This window comes from Camelus bactrianus, chromosome 6, assembly GCF_048773025.1.
Source record: "Camelus bactrianus isolate YW-2024 breed Bactrian camel chromosome 6, ASM4877302v1, whole genome shotgun sequence".
Taxonomy (NCBI): Eukaryota; Metazoa; Chordata; class Mammalia; order Artiodactyla; family Camelidae; genus Camelus; species Camelus bactrianus.
In genome coordinates this window covers 51,240,225-51,256,468 of record NC_133544.1, presented here as the reverse complement: position 1 = coordinate 51,256,468, position 16,244 = coordinate 51,240,225, and the positions used below count along the sequence as shown (strand labels likewise).

General features: G+C 36.9%; 1 protein-coding gene across 6 annotated transcripts in view; it reads right to left on the bottom strand.

Moving 5' to 3' along the window:
- Positions 1-13,132: 13,132 nt before the first annotated feature.
- The window catches only part of SEC23A (SEC23 homolog A, COPII coat complex component), a 56,640-nt gene continuing 53,528 nt past the window's right edge, over positions 13,133-16,244 (bottom strand). For all 6 annotated transcript variants that reach the window (XM_074365599.1, XM_074365600.1, XM_074365597.1 and 3 more), the window contains one exon: positions 13,133-14,542. In XM_074365599.1, coding sequence (XP_074221700.1) covers positions 14,453-14,542 — 90 coding nt within the window. In that variant the 3' untranslated portion in view covers positions 13,133-14,452. The remainder of the gene's footprint in view (positions 14,543-16,244) is intronic.

Genomic DNA, 16,244 nt, shown 5'->3' with positions numbered 1-16,244 from the left:
AAATTTAAGAGCTAAACTGTGATGTTTAGGAAAACATACTTAGGTTGTCAAATTATTAAAAAAAGAAAAAGTAAGGCAGTGATTACTATCAAAGTCAGAAGAGTGTTACCTCTGAAAGGAACAGAGTTTGTGCTTGGGAATAAGGAATGCGGGGAGCCTCTGGGAGAATCTGGTTCACTGCAGTGTTCTTTTATTTTTATTTTTATTTTTATTTTTTTTTTGGTTTGTTTCTTTGGTTTTGGAGTTTTTGTATGTTGAGACGGGGAGATAATTGGGCCCACTTATTTATTTATTTATTTTAATAGAGGTATGGGGGATTGAATCCATGACCTTGTACATGCTAAGCACGCACTCTACCACTGAGCTGCATCCTCCCCCTCAGTGTTCTGTTTCTTAACCTGAGCTGGTACACTTGGCTTATTCTCTTAGAATTTCTCAATGTTACATTTAGAATATATCCAACTTTTCAGTATGTGCATTATATTTCATGATTAAAAGGTTTTGGAAACACGGCAGAACTAAAATCTAGGTTGAGAAAAAGGCAGGTTTGAGCAAAGAAAAAATAAGACTAAATTTGTATACTCTTATAAAATATAGAGGTAGATACTAAAAGTAAAAACAATAAGAAGTAAGATGATTACCACAGAGGAAAAAGAAAGAAAAGACTGAAATTCAGACAACTAAATCTCCAGGAAAAAAAAGTCCAAACTGTGACAGAAAGGGTAATCAAATAAATAATAAATGAGTAACATAACAGGTACTGGGCTAAATACTTTATACAAATTAACTCATTGAATGCTTACGATAACCCTATGAGGTTAAATACCATCATCAGGTCCCTTCCTTATACTAGAGAGAAACTGAGGCTAACTTCCTGAGATCTTAAGTCTGGACATTGGTAGACAGGTAAGAGGCAGAAAAAAAGCCTTGAACTTCTGTTGGTGAGGTACTAAAGTCAGTCCTCTGATGGAAGCAACTTAAATGTCCATCAACATATGACTGGATAAAGAAGTTGTGGTATATACACGCACAATGGAATACTACTCAGTCATCAAAAATAATAAGATAATGCTATTTGCTGCAACATGGTTGGGCCTAGGGACTATCATACTAAGTCAAGTCAGAAAGAGAAAGACAAATACCATATATCACTTATGTGTAATATCTTTAAAAAAGGACACAAATGAATTTATTTACAAAACAGAAACACACTCACAGACAGAAAACAAACTTATGGTTACCAAAGGAGAAAGAAAGGGAGGGATAAATTAGAAGTTTGGGATTAGCAGATACAAACTACTATACACAGAATAGATAAACGACAAGGTCCTACTGTATAGCATAGGGAACTATGTTCAATAGCTTGTAATAACCTATAACAAAAAAGAACATGAAAAGGAATATATATATAATGAATGTATACCTGAATCACTATATTATACACCAGAAACTAACACAACATCATAAATCGAGTACAGTTTAATTTAAGATAAAGTCAGTGTTCTGAACTGCTCTACTTACTATACTGCCGCCTATTTTTTTCTTCCAGACCCGGATTAAAATATAATGTACTGCAACATTCAAAGCCAAAAGACAGCAAAAAAAAATCTTTTGAAAGATTTAAGGGGAAACTCATTTTTCATTTGTTTTGGGGTTTTGTTGTTTTGTGGTTACTAGAGTTCATTTCTAACCATGAGCACTCATTACAAAAAGCATTTCTTCAGACTAAGTAGAATTAAAAATACAGATTTTTTTCCTTCCTGAGCCAACAACTGTAAGCCATCTATTATACAATCAGATGTATTCAATATTTGCTACAGAGTCCAAAATTTATTTTTTAAAAAATACTTTAAATAAAAGTCATGCTTGAGGGAGGAAAAAAAACACCTTCTACTTAATGTTATCTAGAAAAGAAAATCAAGTTTAAAACTCAGTACTAACTGGGAGTAGCAACCACACGCTCTAGTGAGAAACTAATTTATAAGTCCCCTGTCCTCGTTCTACAGAACAAATTACAAAACGACCATGGACAAATGACTCTTAAACATTACACTATTTTAGTTATTTTGTTCAGACTATATGACCCCTAAACATTTTTAAACCATATACGTATACATTCAAAGATCATTCTCTCTACGCGACGTAACTAGGTTAAGAAATGATGCTGTATTCAGTACGAAACACTCACCTGCCGGGGCCGCGCCGGGCCGGGCCTGGCGCACAGGGCGATGCTGTGCGTGGACGGCGGAGAGACCGGGACGGCCAGTCCGTGACGGCGGGCCAAGCCGGGGCCGCTCACCAGCGGCCGCGGCCGCCCGGGACCCACACGCGGCGCAAGCTGCGCGCGAGAACGTCGTGTGGGCGACGCAGGAGACCAGGCCCAGCGAGCCAGCAGCCGAGCCTGGGGGGCCGGTCCGGGACCACAGCGTGGTGCGCAGGCGGCGGCGGGGTGAGCCGCGTGGCTGCAGCAGCACGGCCACGTCCGCCGGCAGAAGTTCCGGCTGCCACGCGGCAGGGTGGGGCGCAGGGTGGGGCGCAGGGTGGGGCGCAGGGTGGGGCGCAGGGTGGGGCGCAGGGTGGGGCGCAGGGTGGACCCCGCGGCGGAGCCTGGCTCAGCGCGCCGCAGCCTGGCTCAGCGCGCCGCCTCAGCAGGCCTTCCTCAGAGGACGCGGCTGCGCAGTCACCGACGCACGGGTCGTCCACGGCCTTTGTGAAGCGCACGAGGGGCACGGAGGAGTCGGCTTCCTTCCTGGCCCGCGTGATTTGGGGGCCACCAGGGCTGTAGCAGGGCCGCGCCCTACGCAGTCTCCCCGGGGGACCCCAGAGGACACTGAAACTGGGGCCCGGCCCTCCACAAGTCCTCCGTGCTCATCCGCACCTTCGGTGCGGGAGCTTCAAGACAAGGCCCAGTTGGTGGGGAGGTGTTTGCCGGGGAAAAGGCAGCAGCCCGCCGGCCCCCTGGCCACCTGTGGTGCCGGTGCTCGCCCCGGGCACGGGAGACGCCAAGAACACCGTTCACTGTGCCAGTTTGGGGCCTGCTCTGAGCCCGAACTTGTCCAGCTCCACTAAAGCTAAGGGGAAACGCATTTCGACTCAGGAACTTCATACACGGCTAGGTTGTCTTGAACTTGTGAAAGCAATAAAACCAACTGAGATATTTCAGAAAATAAACTCACTCATATTTTTTTTTTAAATAGCTGGAACTCTGGCTGTATCTAACATTTACCAAAGTTGTTTATCCCCACGGAAGATCTCCACTCATATGATGAGTCATTCATTCAAGCGTGTAAACTTAACAAGAGAAAGAGGATTTCTAACATGGAAATGTGGCCAAAATATTAAATATTCTGCAAGAAATTATAGGTCAAAAATGTGGTCCCATCTTGAGATGCTGGGGTGATGTGTGACCCCAAAATCCTCTCTCATCCTCTGTTAATTATGCTATAGAGTCCACAATTGCTACTTTTAAAATAATTGATTTACAAAGAAAATTAAAATTTTATGAGTTTATAATTTTTTTCTGGGAACTCAGACTTGATGAAAACTTTTCATACATGATGTGGAGCTGAAGTTGTACTTTTCAATTTTGTACACTTTCAACAAACTATTTTTTACTTTTGGGACCCAACTATTTTAGACAAAAGTAGGGATTAGCTTTCAAAAATCAAACACTAAGGCATGGGCAATGATAGAAAAAAAAATCACAAAAAGAATTAGAAAATTTCAGAACTTAAAGTGGAGGAGAAAGATACATTGAAATAACTTTTTTCCAGTTATGTAGTAGCTGCTGCCCCCCTGAGGTGAAAAAGTATTAGTGCCTTCAAGCTCTTTTTACCACTTGAAATTTTTTTTAGCATTTTCTAACGTGTTTCTCTGAAATGCTTTCCTTGTTATTTTTATCATGCCGTTCTTTATTTCCTTCCTTTAGCCATTCTCTTGTTTGTTGAAGACTTAACAATACAAAAAACAAGAGTGAATTAAAATATTCACCCCATTCAAGAGACAGCTCAGCAATTCTACAAATAAGTAGAAAGTGAAAATAATACAAAGAAATATTAATGACACATCTCTTGACAGAAAAAAAAAGCACAGAATAATTTTTCTCTCTTGACAAGTTTTACAGTCCTAAAATCTAATAGTGAGAAAGACTTGGCTAGAAATAAAATTGTAATAATTTTGTTAAATTGCAGAAGTCAGAAATAAAGGACAAATATATTCTGGTGTATGAGTCATCTAACGTACAGAAAATCTTTCACTGATTATTTGAAATGAAATTATAATTTTCTTTCCAGGAAGGATAAATGATGAAATATCTTTTGCCTCCTTCCCTGCAGATATCTGGCTGGTAGCTTAGGGCTATTTCTAACTTTTTAGAATCATCAGCAACTGATATTTTTAGCTCAAGGCAGTGCTCCATAAATTATTTTTATCTCTAGTCTATCAGCACTTATGTAACTTACATACTATTGCATACAAAGTGATTGAATGGTAATATCTCTGAGCTGCTTTTTAGCTACACCTGCCAAGAAACACTTACTGATGGTACACAAAGTGTTATAGCATTGTGCAAAGGAGTGTCCATTTTGAGCCCAGCCTCCATGCAGGGAGGGACTCTTCCCATGGCTACAGCGCATAAAGCATCCCCACCGGCAGAGCAGACCCAGGAGGCAGAGAAGAACATAACCACACGACATTCTGCACAAAGCTGCTGCGTCCAGTTCCCATTTTCATTAACAAGAGAAGCAGACAGATGGCCTTGTGCAGCATTTGAGCGGCAAGTGTAGCCTTTCATTAGAATTCGTTGATGAAGATTCGTCTCTTCAGGTTTACTCTGAGCTGTTTATAAGCAAATCCTGTGACTAGGAATAAAGGTTCTAAAGTAAGAACTATATATATCACAGAGCAAACACTGCAGAGGAAGAGGTGAATGGGTGGGGCCCAGGAGGAAATCTCCAGGTCCTAGGAAAAGAATATATAGCGAACAGAACTACCCCAAGACATGCTGATTAAGTATCCCTGCGCCAAGAACCAGAAACTGACGGTGGGATTCTCTGGGTATGGTTAACACTCTTCTTGTGGATGAACGTGAAGTAAGCGACTTGAATAAGATAACATACATTGCAGATTCCAAAGTGAGCCATTAGACAGACCACCACGCAGAGCTGTAAATGAGATGATGCAGGTGTCCCACCTAGCACAGGACCTGGCCACTGTTACGTAGGACTGTGTCTATGACTTAGAGTGATCTATTAGGTAAAAAAGCCAATTAGGTAAAAGTGACCCCAAATTATCAGCCTGCTAGGGTCTTCATCAAGTGATTGACAGACAGGAGACTACACACACTGAGTAAGTTTAAAGGTACAGAGAGAAAAACACAGTAGCCTTCATAATTATGGCTTATGATCCCTATTCATTCAATGTACTAGTTACAAAGATATGAAGGGAACTATATGTTACTCTTGTTACTCGTTGATATTAAGGCTTTTTGCTGTCTTCAGAAAGCTATAAGGTAGGAATCCTCCTGGATAGTGTTAGAAAGACATCTAACCCAGATGAACCTTATCTGTTCCCAGTGAACAGAGAAGATAAAACAGGGCATCTTCCTGGACTCTGTCCAAATGTGCCATGCATTTCACTTTCTCTGATTACTTTTCTGAACACGGAATCCCAGTTCTCAGCTGAAAAGATAGTATCATCGTGGTCACTGTGATCTTTGTTTCATCAATAAGTTTAAGTCTTCTTCATTAATGGGGACTTGATGTAAGGCCACATTTGGGAGTAAGGGTGAAAGGATTCCAGAAATAGCCATGCTTCCAGATTCAAGGCCATCTAGGAACCCTCCCCCAGCGGGATTTTGTGAAACTTCACCCTCTTATTTCACCATCAGTATGCCTCTTCCACACCTTGTTTCTTTATCATTTTTCCTCTCACTACAGAATGGTAGCTGCACTCTGAATTTTCCTATTCAGCTTTTAGGGGTGGAGATTATACTTCATCTATTAATTACCAGTATCCCTGCTGGGAAAACTTTTTCATACTGAGTCACTTCATAGGTCAGCAGCTGGTCTGTGAATTAGGAGACTTTAGGAAACTAGATCCCATGCCTCTGCATAATGAAGAGATTGGGGCTGGCTGCTTAGCCCAGTAGAGGGGCTGCAAGCAGAGGACGTGCTGAGTGTAACAGGCAGGATGACTGGTGGTCTCGTATGCTGTGTAGACGGTCTAGTATACTACATTAAGGATTTGGTTTTCTTACCCTGTAGTGGCAACTTTAGATTTTAGTTAGGAGTGGGTTTCCTCTATGACAGGAACAGAGCCATATATAACATATAGCATGGCTACATCCTTATTCAACACATTTTGCGATTATATTCTTAATAAATAAAAGTAAGTTCTGGACATGTTTAAACATATTTCTGTTTGACAATCACAGCTTCACGATCTATTTAATCATATGAACTCCTCACATCATTCCACATAAGTATTTTTTTTTTTGGAAGGTCTTGCAGAAGGGTGGAGATTTTTTTCAATCCAGTTAGTTTCCTTCATTAGATGCAGTCGGACAGCCGATGACAGCGACTTAAATGGAAAGGTGCAGATGGAGAAGCAGATGTAGCTGCCACCCATACAGGCTGAGTAAGCAGAGCGGGCGCCGTGAGTGTTCTCTCAACAGAGAACCTGCAACAGTGAAATATTAGCTCCCTGAAACCATGCTGGACTTTAGACTCCAAGTCGCAACCAGTCATTAGAGTCATTTACAATAAATGTTAAAAGCGTGTATGATGCTCCGTAAGTGAACATAATTTAAAAGGCCCACTGTAAATAAATATGCAAGATAAGAAGCCATAACATACAAAGAACACTAGTCTGTTGGTCTAAAGACTGCTCAGACTGTCAAATTTATTTTTCTAACTCCAAGAATATCCAAGTCTATCTAACCCATAATAGTTATGAAAGCAATTAATAAACATACCTAATTAAGAACATTTCATAACAGGCCTTGGCAATCTGTTTCACAGCCCTAAAAAATGGGATGCATCTTCCTTAAAATAATTAAAGACACTTGTTAACTAAGCCATCCCCCAGTTTACTACTCAGGATCTTATTTTCTCAACACCCCTTTTAAAATATAGAACTTCATTCCGGGTACTATCAAAACTCAGGAGTTAATGGAAACATTCTCTTCGGGTACATGAAATTTCACTCCCATGAATATTTCAGTAACTTGATAGCTTTTTTAATAGAAATACTTCCTTGCTGAAAAGGATATATTTCATAAATCAGGTGGCTTAATGTTCTCATTAAAAGTAGAAGTTTAGAATTAAACATTACGAGAGACCATACATGATGACATAGTCTGTGCTCAACATTGGAAGACTGTCTGGCTCTGTGCTCCCTACCTACCTTGTTAGTACTTAGTAAATAATTAAGTAAGAGAAATCTTATCTAACCCATAGCTTCAGTTATCAATTCTATGCCTATGCTCCCCAAACCGGGGTACCCTGATTCCAGAATGCACATTTCCAACTGACTGCTGGACTTCTTCCCATGGCAGTCCCAAGCCATGGTGAAAATAAAATGTTGCTTATTGCTGAGTTTGCTGTTTAGATTGTGGTCCAGAAAGTAGCAACGCCATCACCTGGGAACTTGTTAGAAATGCAAAATCTCAGCCTCAATTTCCAACCTACTTCAAAATCTACATTTTATCATTACCAGGTGATTCCTATGCCTGTTCAAGTTTGAGAAGCACTGCTCTGATTCTCTCATCTCTGTTGAATTTTTCTTCACAAATGTTTTCAAACATGCAAAATACTCGACCTATCAGCATCTCACAAGGATTTTATGGAGATTAATTTTTAAACCTCTGCAGATTAAGTTATTTTTAAATTGCCTTGAAGACAGGAACTATCTGCTCTAAACCACTAAAATAAAGTGAAATGTGATCTTTTTTTATTGGAGATTCTTCAGTCAGTATACTTACCATTTCAAATGGCACATTTACTGTAACTCGTAAGTAATCTCTAGCTTTGCTATTCTTAGTCAATTTTCTAACCTCTATAAAAATTGTTGATTTTATGGATTTCCCTGTTTTATGAAAACAAATAGGGCATTCCCTAGAACAGGTTAAATGTACACATAGGATCATTCTGTGGCTGCTTCACCCTGTCAAGGCAGCTGAGCAAGATCTTGACACAGATCAGAAAACATTTTCCCCAGAAGATCAGGCCACATTTTCCATAGGAAACAGACTCCCACCACCATGCTCTGCAGTGCCCTTTTCTCTGCCTAAATATGTACTCTGGTTATTGCAGTTGGGAAACATAGAGAGCTCTGTTGGAACGTAGATGAATGATGTCCTGCTTGGAAAGCTTATTTCTATATTGGCACAACACCTCCTGCATTATGGGCTGCCCCAGTCTCTCTTTTAATGACAATATCAGAGAGTGCCAGTGGCTTTGCAGATCAATGGTTATGTCCTCAGAATGTGTTGTGTAAAACAGATTTGAATATTCTCCATCAAATTCTGGTCAAGGCTTATTTTGGTATGTACATATTAATCCTTCCCAATTCACTAACATTATCTTTTCTCTGAAAGTGTAGGTCACCTGTAGCGTTCAGCAATTTACATCTGTCTTGTCTCACTTGTCACTGGAAGATGACCAATCATCAGGAATATTGTGAGGGAATTCTTGAATTGGGTAAGGAGATAGGGCTTAATGACCTCAATGTACCCTTTTAACTCCAAAATTCCACAAATTCTCAACTTTGTATTTCTACATTCATGAGTGGTAAGTATATAATTGTAACATCAAGTTTTCCCTGAAATTCATTAGAGATTTTTAGATGTCTTGGTCTTTAAACAACTAAACAATTATACTTCTTAACTGGTCTAGACAAAAAATTTCGAACAATTATTTAAGATTTCCATTTACGAAAATGTATTTTACTATTCAGAAGATGAGCTGATCTTCCTTATCTTCAGAAATTGGTTTAAGACTTTTAAAGCTATTGTCTTCTTGGTTTTATTGAACATCTTCATTGATTTTGTTTTGTTCTGTTTTGTATCTCATTAAAATTCTAATTTTACCATTATTATTTCCCTTCTTTCTTAGATTTATTTGTTGTTCCTTTTCATTTTCTTGAGTTGAAAACAAAGTTCACTTATTTTTAATCCTTTTTCTCTAGTTGCATTTAGAACAACATATATCCCCCTAATGATCCTTTTTCCCATACCACAAATTTTGATAGATAATATTTTTATTGTGCAGTTCTAAATGCTTCATAATTTTCATTGAAATTTCTTATTTAATTCATGAGTCAATAAGCCTGTTTGTTTAGTTTCCAAGCCCAGTGGTGTAACAAGGATAGAGCAGTAGGATTGAGTTTTATCACCCTATGCCAGCAATTCCAAATAATGCCAGTGTTAAAACATTCCAACCTGAAAAAATTTTTATTGGTCAAAAATCTATGTAATTGCTGTGGCTACTGCTGAGTTTTAATAATAAGCGTGTAACCTTCTGATTAGTATATTGTTACTACTTATCCTTTAATAAACATTGTGTTCTACATGGAAATTAATTCAGAGAACTCCCAGTTATACAGTCCAGTCCCAACATAGACACCCTTGAATTTGGAAGGTTATGTTTATAACATTTTAAAAATAATTTCAGCTCTCTTGGGGAGATTTTGTCTTCGGTTCCCATAGTTCTAAATATCCTGGTATTTAAACAGTAGGTTCAGATAAACACCACCAGCACAGTAATTACATAGATGAAGAAACAATTCTCTCAATCTATATGACCACTTGGAGTTTTTGTTTGTGATTAAATTTTAAAACTGAAACAGAGTGTGAACTTTGAGGTGCAATTTTTTTGTAAGTGTGAATTTTAGCATACATACAGAAACTTTTACTGAATTTGATTATCTTTACAATTAAAATTATCTTTTTAGACTGTTTTGTTTTAAAACTAAAGGACTAACCAAGAAAATAAATTGTTGCATAAATGGCACAATTAAAAAATTTTTTTCTTGGTGTTAAGTTTTAGATGAGGTTAATCAGAAATCAAAATAGTCACAGTATAAACAGCCTTGAACAGTGTACAGCAAAGCACTAAGCTTTAAAATTGTTCTTTAAAGATTAGCACACAGCAATTGTAGAGACTATTAACTATGTAATAACAGAATGTAAGAAAATAGGCATTTACACTGAAGAGTCACATTCAAAGAATGCCAGGAAAGCAGCAAAAAGATGTTGGTCTTAAATGTCAAGAAGAAATTAAAAGAGCAATGTTCAAATGCCTTCATCATTCTCACCATAAATGGACCTTTGATCTAAATCACTGGATCAAATAATGTCAGTGTTCAACAGCATTCAGCCATTTACTCTCATCTTTGCAAAAGAAGAAAAGCTTTGGAGGATTTTATCAAATGTAACAGGAATTTATCTTGAATTTTCTGGTTTATATATTTTAATGGAATCTTTTAGACCAAGAGAACTTTTTGGAAGTTCTCCTAAAGAAGCAGTTTTAAGAATTTAGGAATTTACTGTGAAATTGGGATTTTTATGATTCTCATCAAATTTATCTTCAGAGTTTTCCTATCTGTGTATCTGTTGCTTGAAATGAAAAAAATAACTTTTGAAATTAATAAAAAATGCTTTTCAATCAACTATGAACAAAGAATAACCAGTCTGGCTAAACTCTGTAGAGCATGGATATATGAAAAGACCAATTTTTATAAAGTCTTAAAACACATTTGCAGAAGGTTCAAAAATAGTGCTTGTAATGTTATTGTTTATTACAGTGAAAGACCAATATATATTTTTCAATTTTCATAAAATACACTAATAAGTATTAATCCATTATCTTTTCCTCTTTGTGTTTCTTACCATGTTTTCCCTTTGCTGCCTTCTCTTCAATTGATCAAATTAGTTTATTGCTTTTTTTCTCCAATGGTTTAGAAGTTACACATTCTGGTTTAAAAGGTATGTATCTTGGTTTGGTCCTTGTTACCCTTAACATTTAAAAATACATAGCTAATTTTATGCTGATTAACAAAGCCAAAAGTTAATATTTTTATGCACCTTCCAAATGCTCTACATATTACTATATGCATATTTTTTTCTATGTTCCCGTAGGGGAAAAAATCCACAATTTCTTGGTATCACATCCTCAACATAATTGGGCTTTATAATTCAGTATAAGCCATAGATAGGGATGAGGCAGGAAAAATATCTGATTTAGTAATGTAACTTCACTATTCCATACTTGGTATTGCATATCTATTATTATATTCACCAGATGATATACTAAATTTAAACCAGCTTTTGTTTCAATGTATTAAACAAAGAAGGAAGAATGAACATAAGAAAGGAAACTGTATTAATTTCATAAGGTAAACTATTAAAAAGCAAACAAGAAACAGAAACTCTCTAGAATTATTTGATAAAATGCTCAAGATGAATACAGATCAAGCACATAAGAGTAAAAGAAGAACATATGCATGTAAATTGGAAACATGGAAAAAGCAAATTAAAATGTAAAGGTAGGCATTAGAAAGAAAATAATCCTAATTTGTCAGTGTTGTCTGAAAAACAACAGAAAGAAGTGTCCATTTAAAATAAAACCAAGCATGATAAACCACAGCATTTAATTTGTAACAACCAATAAAAAATGCATTTGTTCTTGTCACTGTATCACACCTAAGACTAAGGCAGAGATAGAAACAGAGACCACTCTCCAGAACTACCTTTTCAATTGCATTCTTTGTACTATTTCTAGGGAAGAGCTATGGATTTCATGTGTATCATAAAATGTTACCAGATCCAAGTGTTTGGATTTTATTATGAGGGCAGCGGGAATGACATAATCATATCTGTAGTTGAGTGAACTGAAGAGAGAGATGGAGAAAAGGAGACTGAGAGAAAGCAGACTGGCTGGGAAGCTACTTCACCACACCAGGCGGGATACGATGAGGCAGAACAGCAGCAGGATGAAGAACAGTAAACAGATGAGGAGATGTTACAGAGGGAGAACTGGTATCATTTGGTACCAAAGATATTGAGGAGAATAAGAGTGGTGGCTGGTCTAGCCTGGACAACAAGCGCATTCATTAGATGCAGTCTGGACTAGGGAATAGGAGACGGAAGTTTATCAAGTGGAGAACTGGAAAGAGAAAATATCAGATCACTTTTGGAATCAACCAATAAAAGAATGAATTTATTCTGTTACACCCAAATATAAGTGTACATAGATGAGGGCTAAAGTCGTGTTTAGGGATAAGGCCACTGAGAGGAAGTAGGTTCAAAAATGAATTCCAAAATAGTTCTGGACACACCAAAGCTTCTCAGTGCTGCTAGTGATTTAGCAAATTTTTGTTACCCACTTTAAGTTCATTAAAAGGGTCAAACGTTTCTTCCTTCACGTCTATTTAAGTAGCTAGCAATTTAGTAATAGCTAAATTATACACAAAAAAAATGATCCAGGGTGATTTCTTTCAAATGGTAAGCTGAAAGGGCATGATGATGTATTTGTTCACGCCTATCCCTTAAATACAGAGGTCCTTTAGCAGCTTCAGCTGTAACTGATTTAGAAGTAGAGGGCAGTTTAGAGGTTAAGTGCCAACTTAACACTCAATAGAAGAAATAACAATGCATGTCTGAGACATTGTGCTGAACACCAGAAACTGACACATAGTAATTAACTATACTTCAATAAAAAAATAAAATAAAGTAAAATAAAATAAAATAGAAGAAATAACGACGCATTCTTAAAGGGCACAGGACGAGGGGCCAGCAAACTAAACATGCATCATCATCACAGGGCCTTTCCTCAATTCAAAACATGTTAACTCCGAAACATGATTTCCTTATAGCAAAAATAAATAACTATTTTGGGGATGAAAGTGTTCTAAAATTGATTGTGGTCATGGTTACACAACTCCGTGAATATTCTAAAAACCACTGAGATTCATGCTTTAAATGAGTGAGTTGTGTGGTATGTGAATTAAATCTCACTAAAGCTGTTATTTTTTTTAAATGAGCAACTTTTTAATCCACTAACAGTGGATTTTATACATGCTCTAATTTTACATTAGACTTTTCAGGCTTACTAGGTTTCAAAATAAGCAGGAAAACAGAGAAAAAGTATATTTTATTGGTGTTTAGGCCTAGCACAGTTCAATTCAAATAAAACGGAACAGAGCAATTTATTTACTCTAATTGAATATAACTTATAAACATTTTTTAAAGTTTCTATTTTACTGTCAAATGATTGTGTTCATGCAAGTACAATCATCAAACTGTCCTAAGCACATATCATAGCACCACCTTTTATTTGCAGTACTTGATGTAAATTTCATTGTCAAACATATCTGGCTTTAGCAATGTAAACATTTGCTAGAAGTAAACGTTAAAAGGTAAAAGTGAATGATACTAATGAATAAATCAAAGTAGAACTGAGCATCACCACATGATATACTTCAACAAAATACTAGATAATACTGTTTCAATAAGAACTACAACTTAGTAAATTTCACAAAATGGAAGCAAAAACAAAAAGTAATGTGTAAACTCCCAAAATAGTTTAAAATACTGAAAGATATAACATAAAATTTACCTCAGAAAAATAAGGGGAAACAACAAAACCATGCAGTGAATACCAAATTTGGTTTAGAAGTTACAGCAGTCATTTTACTGCAAAGGCTTTCTAAAATGCACTCTGACCAAACTTTATTTTCTATCTCCCTTTTTAAAAAATTATCATGTTTAATCATGTAAGCTGGGTACTTTGTGGGACTTTTACATTTGTTGCCAGTTGTAGAATTGTTACCCCAAAAAACTTTCATCTCTAAACTATTTTTTTCAAATGACCAAAAACATTAAATTATCTTCATGAAAATTACCATACATTACATCAAATAATTCCTAAACAAATCATCATAAAAATAAATCTGCCCTTACAGAATAAGTACAGAAAAAGTGTACATATAAGTGCTGAAAATTATGGAAAAATATTATATGAATAGGCAAAAATGTTCACATTTATCTTTACTGTTGATGAGTTTGTTCACTTTCTTATTAAAATTAAGAAACAAGTTTTCAAAAAGTCAAGAACACTCAGTGCCACTCGATTTGTCTGCAATATACAAATGAGTGTCTCTATAGCACAAGGCAGACTCTATTTTTACTTTTTAATATAATTAAGTTATAAAGACCTCAAATTTCTAAAACCAGTTATAATACTGTGGCAAGCAAAAAAATTTGTTCTCATTGCTCTTATAGTCTAGCTTAATCTACAAACATGAACATTTTTCCATATGTTGTCTCAAACCATATTAATACAGAGTATAGAGAGATCTCTCTGTTGGTTTCCACAGATTAATTGAAAAAGGAAAAAAAAAGAAATTGAAATATTACTTCATCCTCTTAAGTGTCCTTAGTGTGTTTAGCACATCAAGCAGCACTTGACACAGCAAGTTTCTTCAAGTGATCCATAAACACCTGTAAACTAACATCATCTGTGAGAATAGGTGCTCCAGACTCCTAGAAGGAAAGAAAAATGTTTTCTATGATTAAAACACAGGATGATACCTTAAAATGTATAAGCAAATCTTTAAATGGACAAGGGAGTCATTTAAGCAGAATAAGGCCTATGCTCCCATTGTGTAATAAAGAATCTGATTGGCCTTTGTCCCTGGTTCCTGAGAGTGAGACTACATCCTTGGAATTTCCTAATAGTAGCGTCTTTTGTCATTCATGAGTCGCTCAGATCACACCTGAGTTTATGCTATGAGCTGAGATGACTCATGATGGGTCGGGCCAGTCAGCAGAAAAATCAACCATGATATTAGACGGTTGGGCTTTAAGACAGCCTGACCTCCAGGCAGAGGAAGTGTGTGTGTGTAGGGGGATGCCTGAGATTCAATCATGCCTACATAAAGCAACAAAAACAAAACATTGGAGACCAAAGCACAGGGGAGCTTCCTGTCTGACAAATACATCACTGTGCTAGGAGGGTGACGTGCTCTGATTCCACAGGAAAAGGGCACAAAAGCTCTGTATCTGGGACCATTCCAGACCTCACTGTCTCTTCATTTAGGTCCTAATTTGTAACCTTCATAATAAAACTGTGATCATAAATACAGTGATTTCCTGAGTTCTGTGGGTTGTTCTAGGGAATTATCAAACCTGAGGCAGTTTATGGGAACCCACTCCCTATCCACCCCCCTTCACCCCCAGGACCTCACAAAGATTTGTAGCTGGCTGGTCAGAAGTGCAGGTAAGCCTGCGATCTCACGAGCAGCCAGCATCTGAAGTAGGGGCAGTCTTGTGGACTATGTCCTTTAACTTGTGGGGTCTACACTAACCCCAAGTGGTCATAGTCAGATTTGTATTGCAGTTTACCAATTGTCATTAGAATGCTCTATACCTACCTTAATCTTTAAAGTAGTGAAGTGTTCATTTGTCCTGAATGTTTTGGTGCTTTTATCACTAGTAAGAAATAAGTCTCCCTTATCACTGCCTATTTACTAAAATAAAATTCCAATTACACATATTTTAGCAGAACTGCCAGTTGGAAGAAAGAGAATTTATATCATTTTTAAGATAAACTATGCTTATATGTTTTCATTCAAGTCATTTTAATTGATTTCTGTGGGTAATTAACAAGAGTTAGGGGAAATATCTAACCTCTATTTTAATAAAAACTGTGTTGATGGAATGACTTTAGTGATCCAATTTACTATTAATGAAATTTTATTGTAGCAAGAAGGTTTTTCTAGAATATTTTATATCTGGATTTTTTTAAATTTTCACCTGATATCCAAGTTCTTACTTACCAGTAAATATAAAATGTCTAAGACAAGGAAATTAAGTAATTTTCAGAGGATATCAGCAAGTTAGTGGCAAATGTGAGATGAGAATTTACAGCTCTTGTAGTTCTAGTCTGGCATAGCCACAGATATGACATAACCTCTCCTGAATAAAGGAAAATCAATTTTATTATGTGTTTTCATATGTTAATTTATGAAAACTTGAAAAACTTGATAATGAAGGTAGACAACAGCAATGTAATTAAGAGCTTAGAGTTTAGAGTCAGGCTGCCTGGGCTCAAATCCTGGCTCTGCCACTTACTGCCTGTGTGACTTTGAGGAATTTACTTAACCTCTCTGAGTCTTAGTTTCCTCATTTGTAAAATGTGGATAATAACAGAACCTATTTCACATGTTGTTATAATGATTCAATG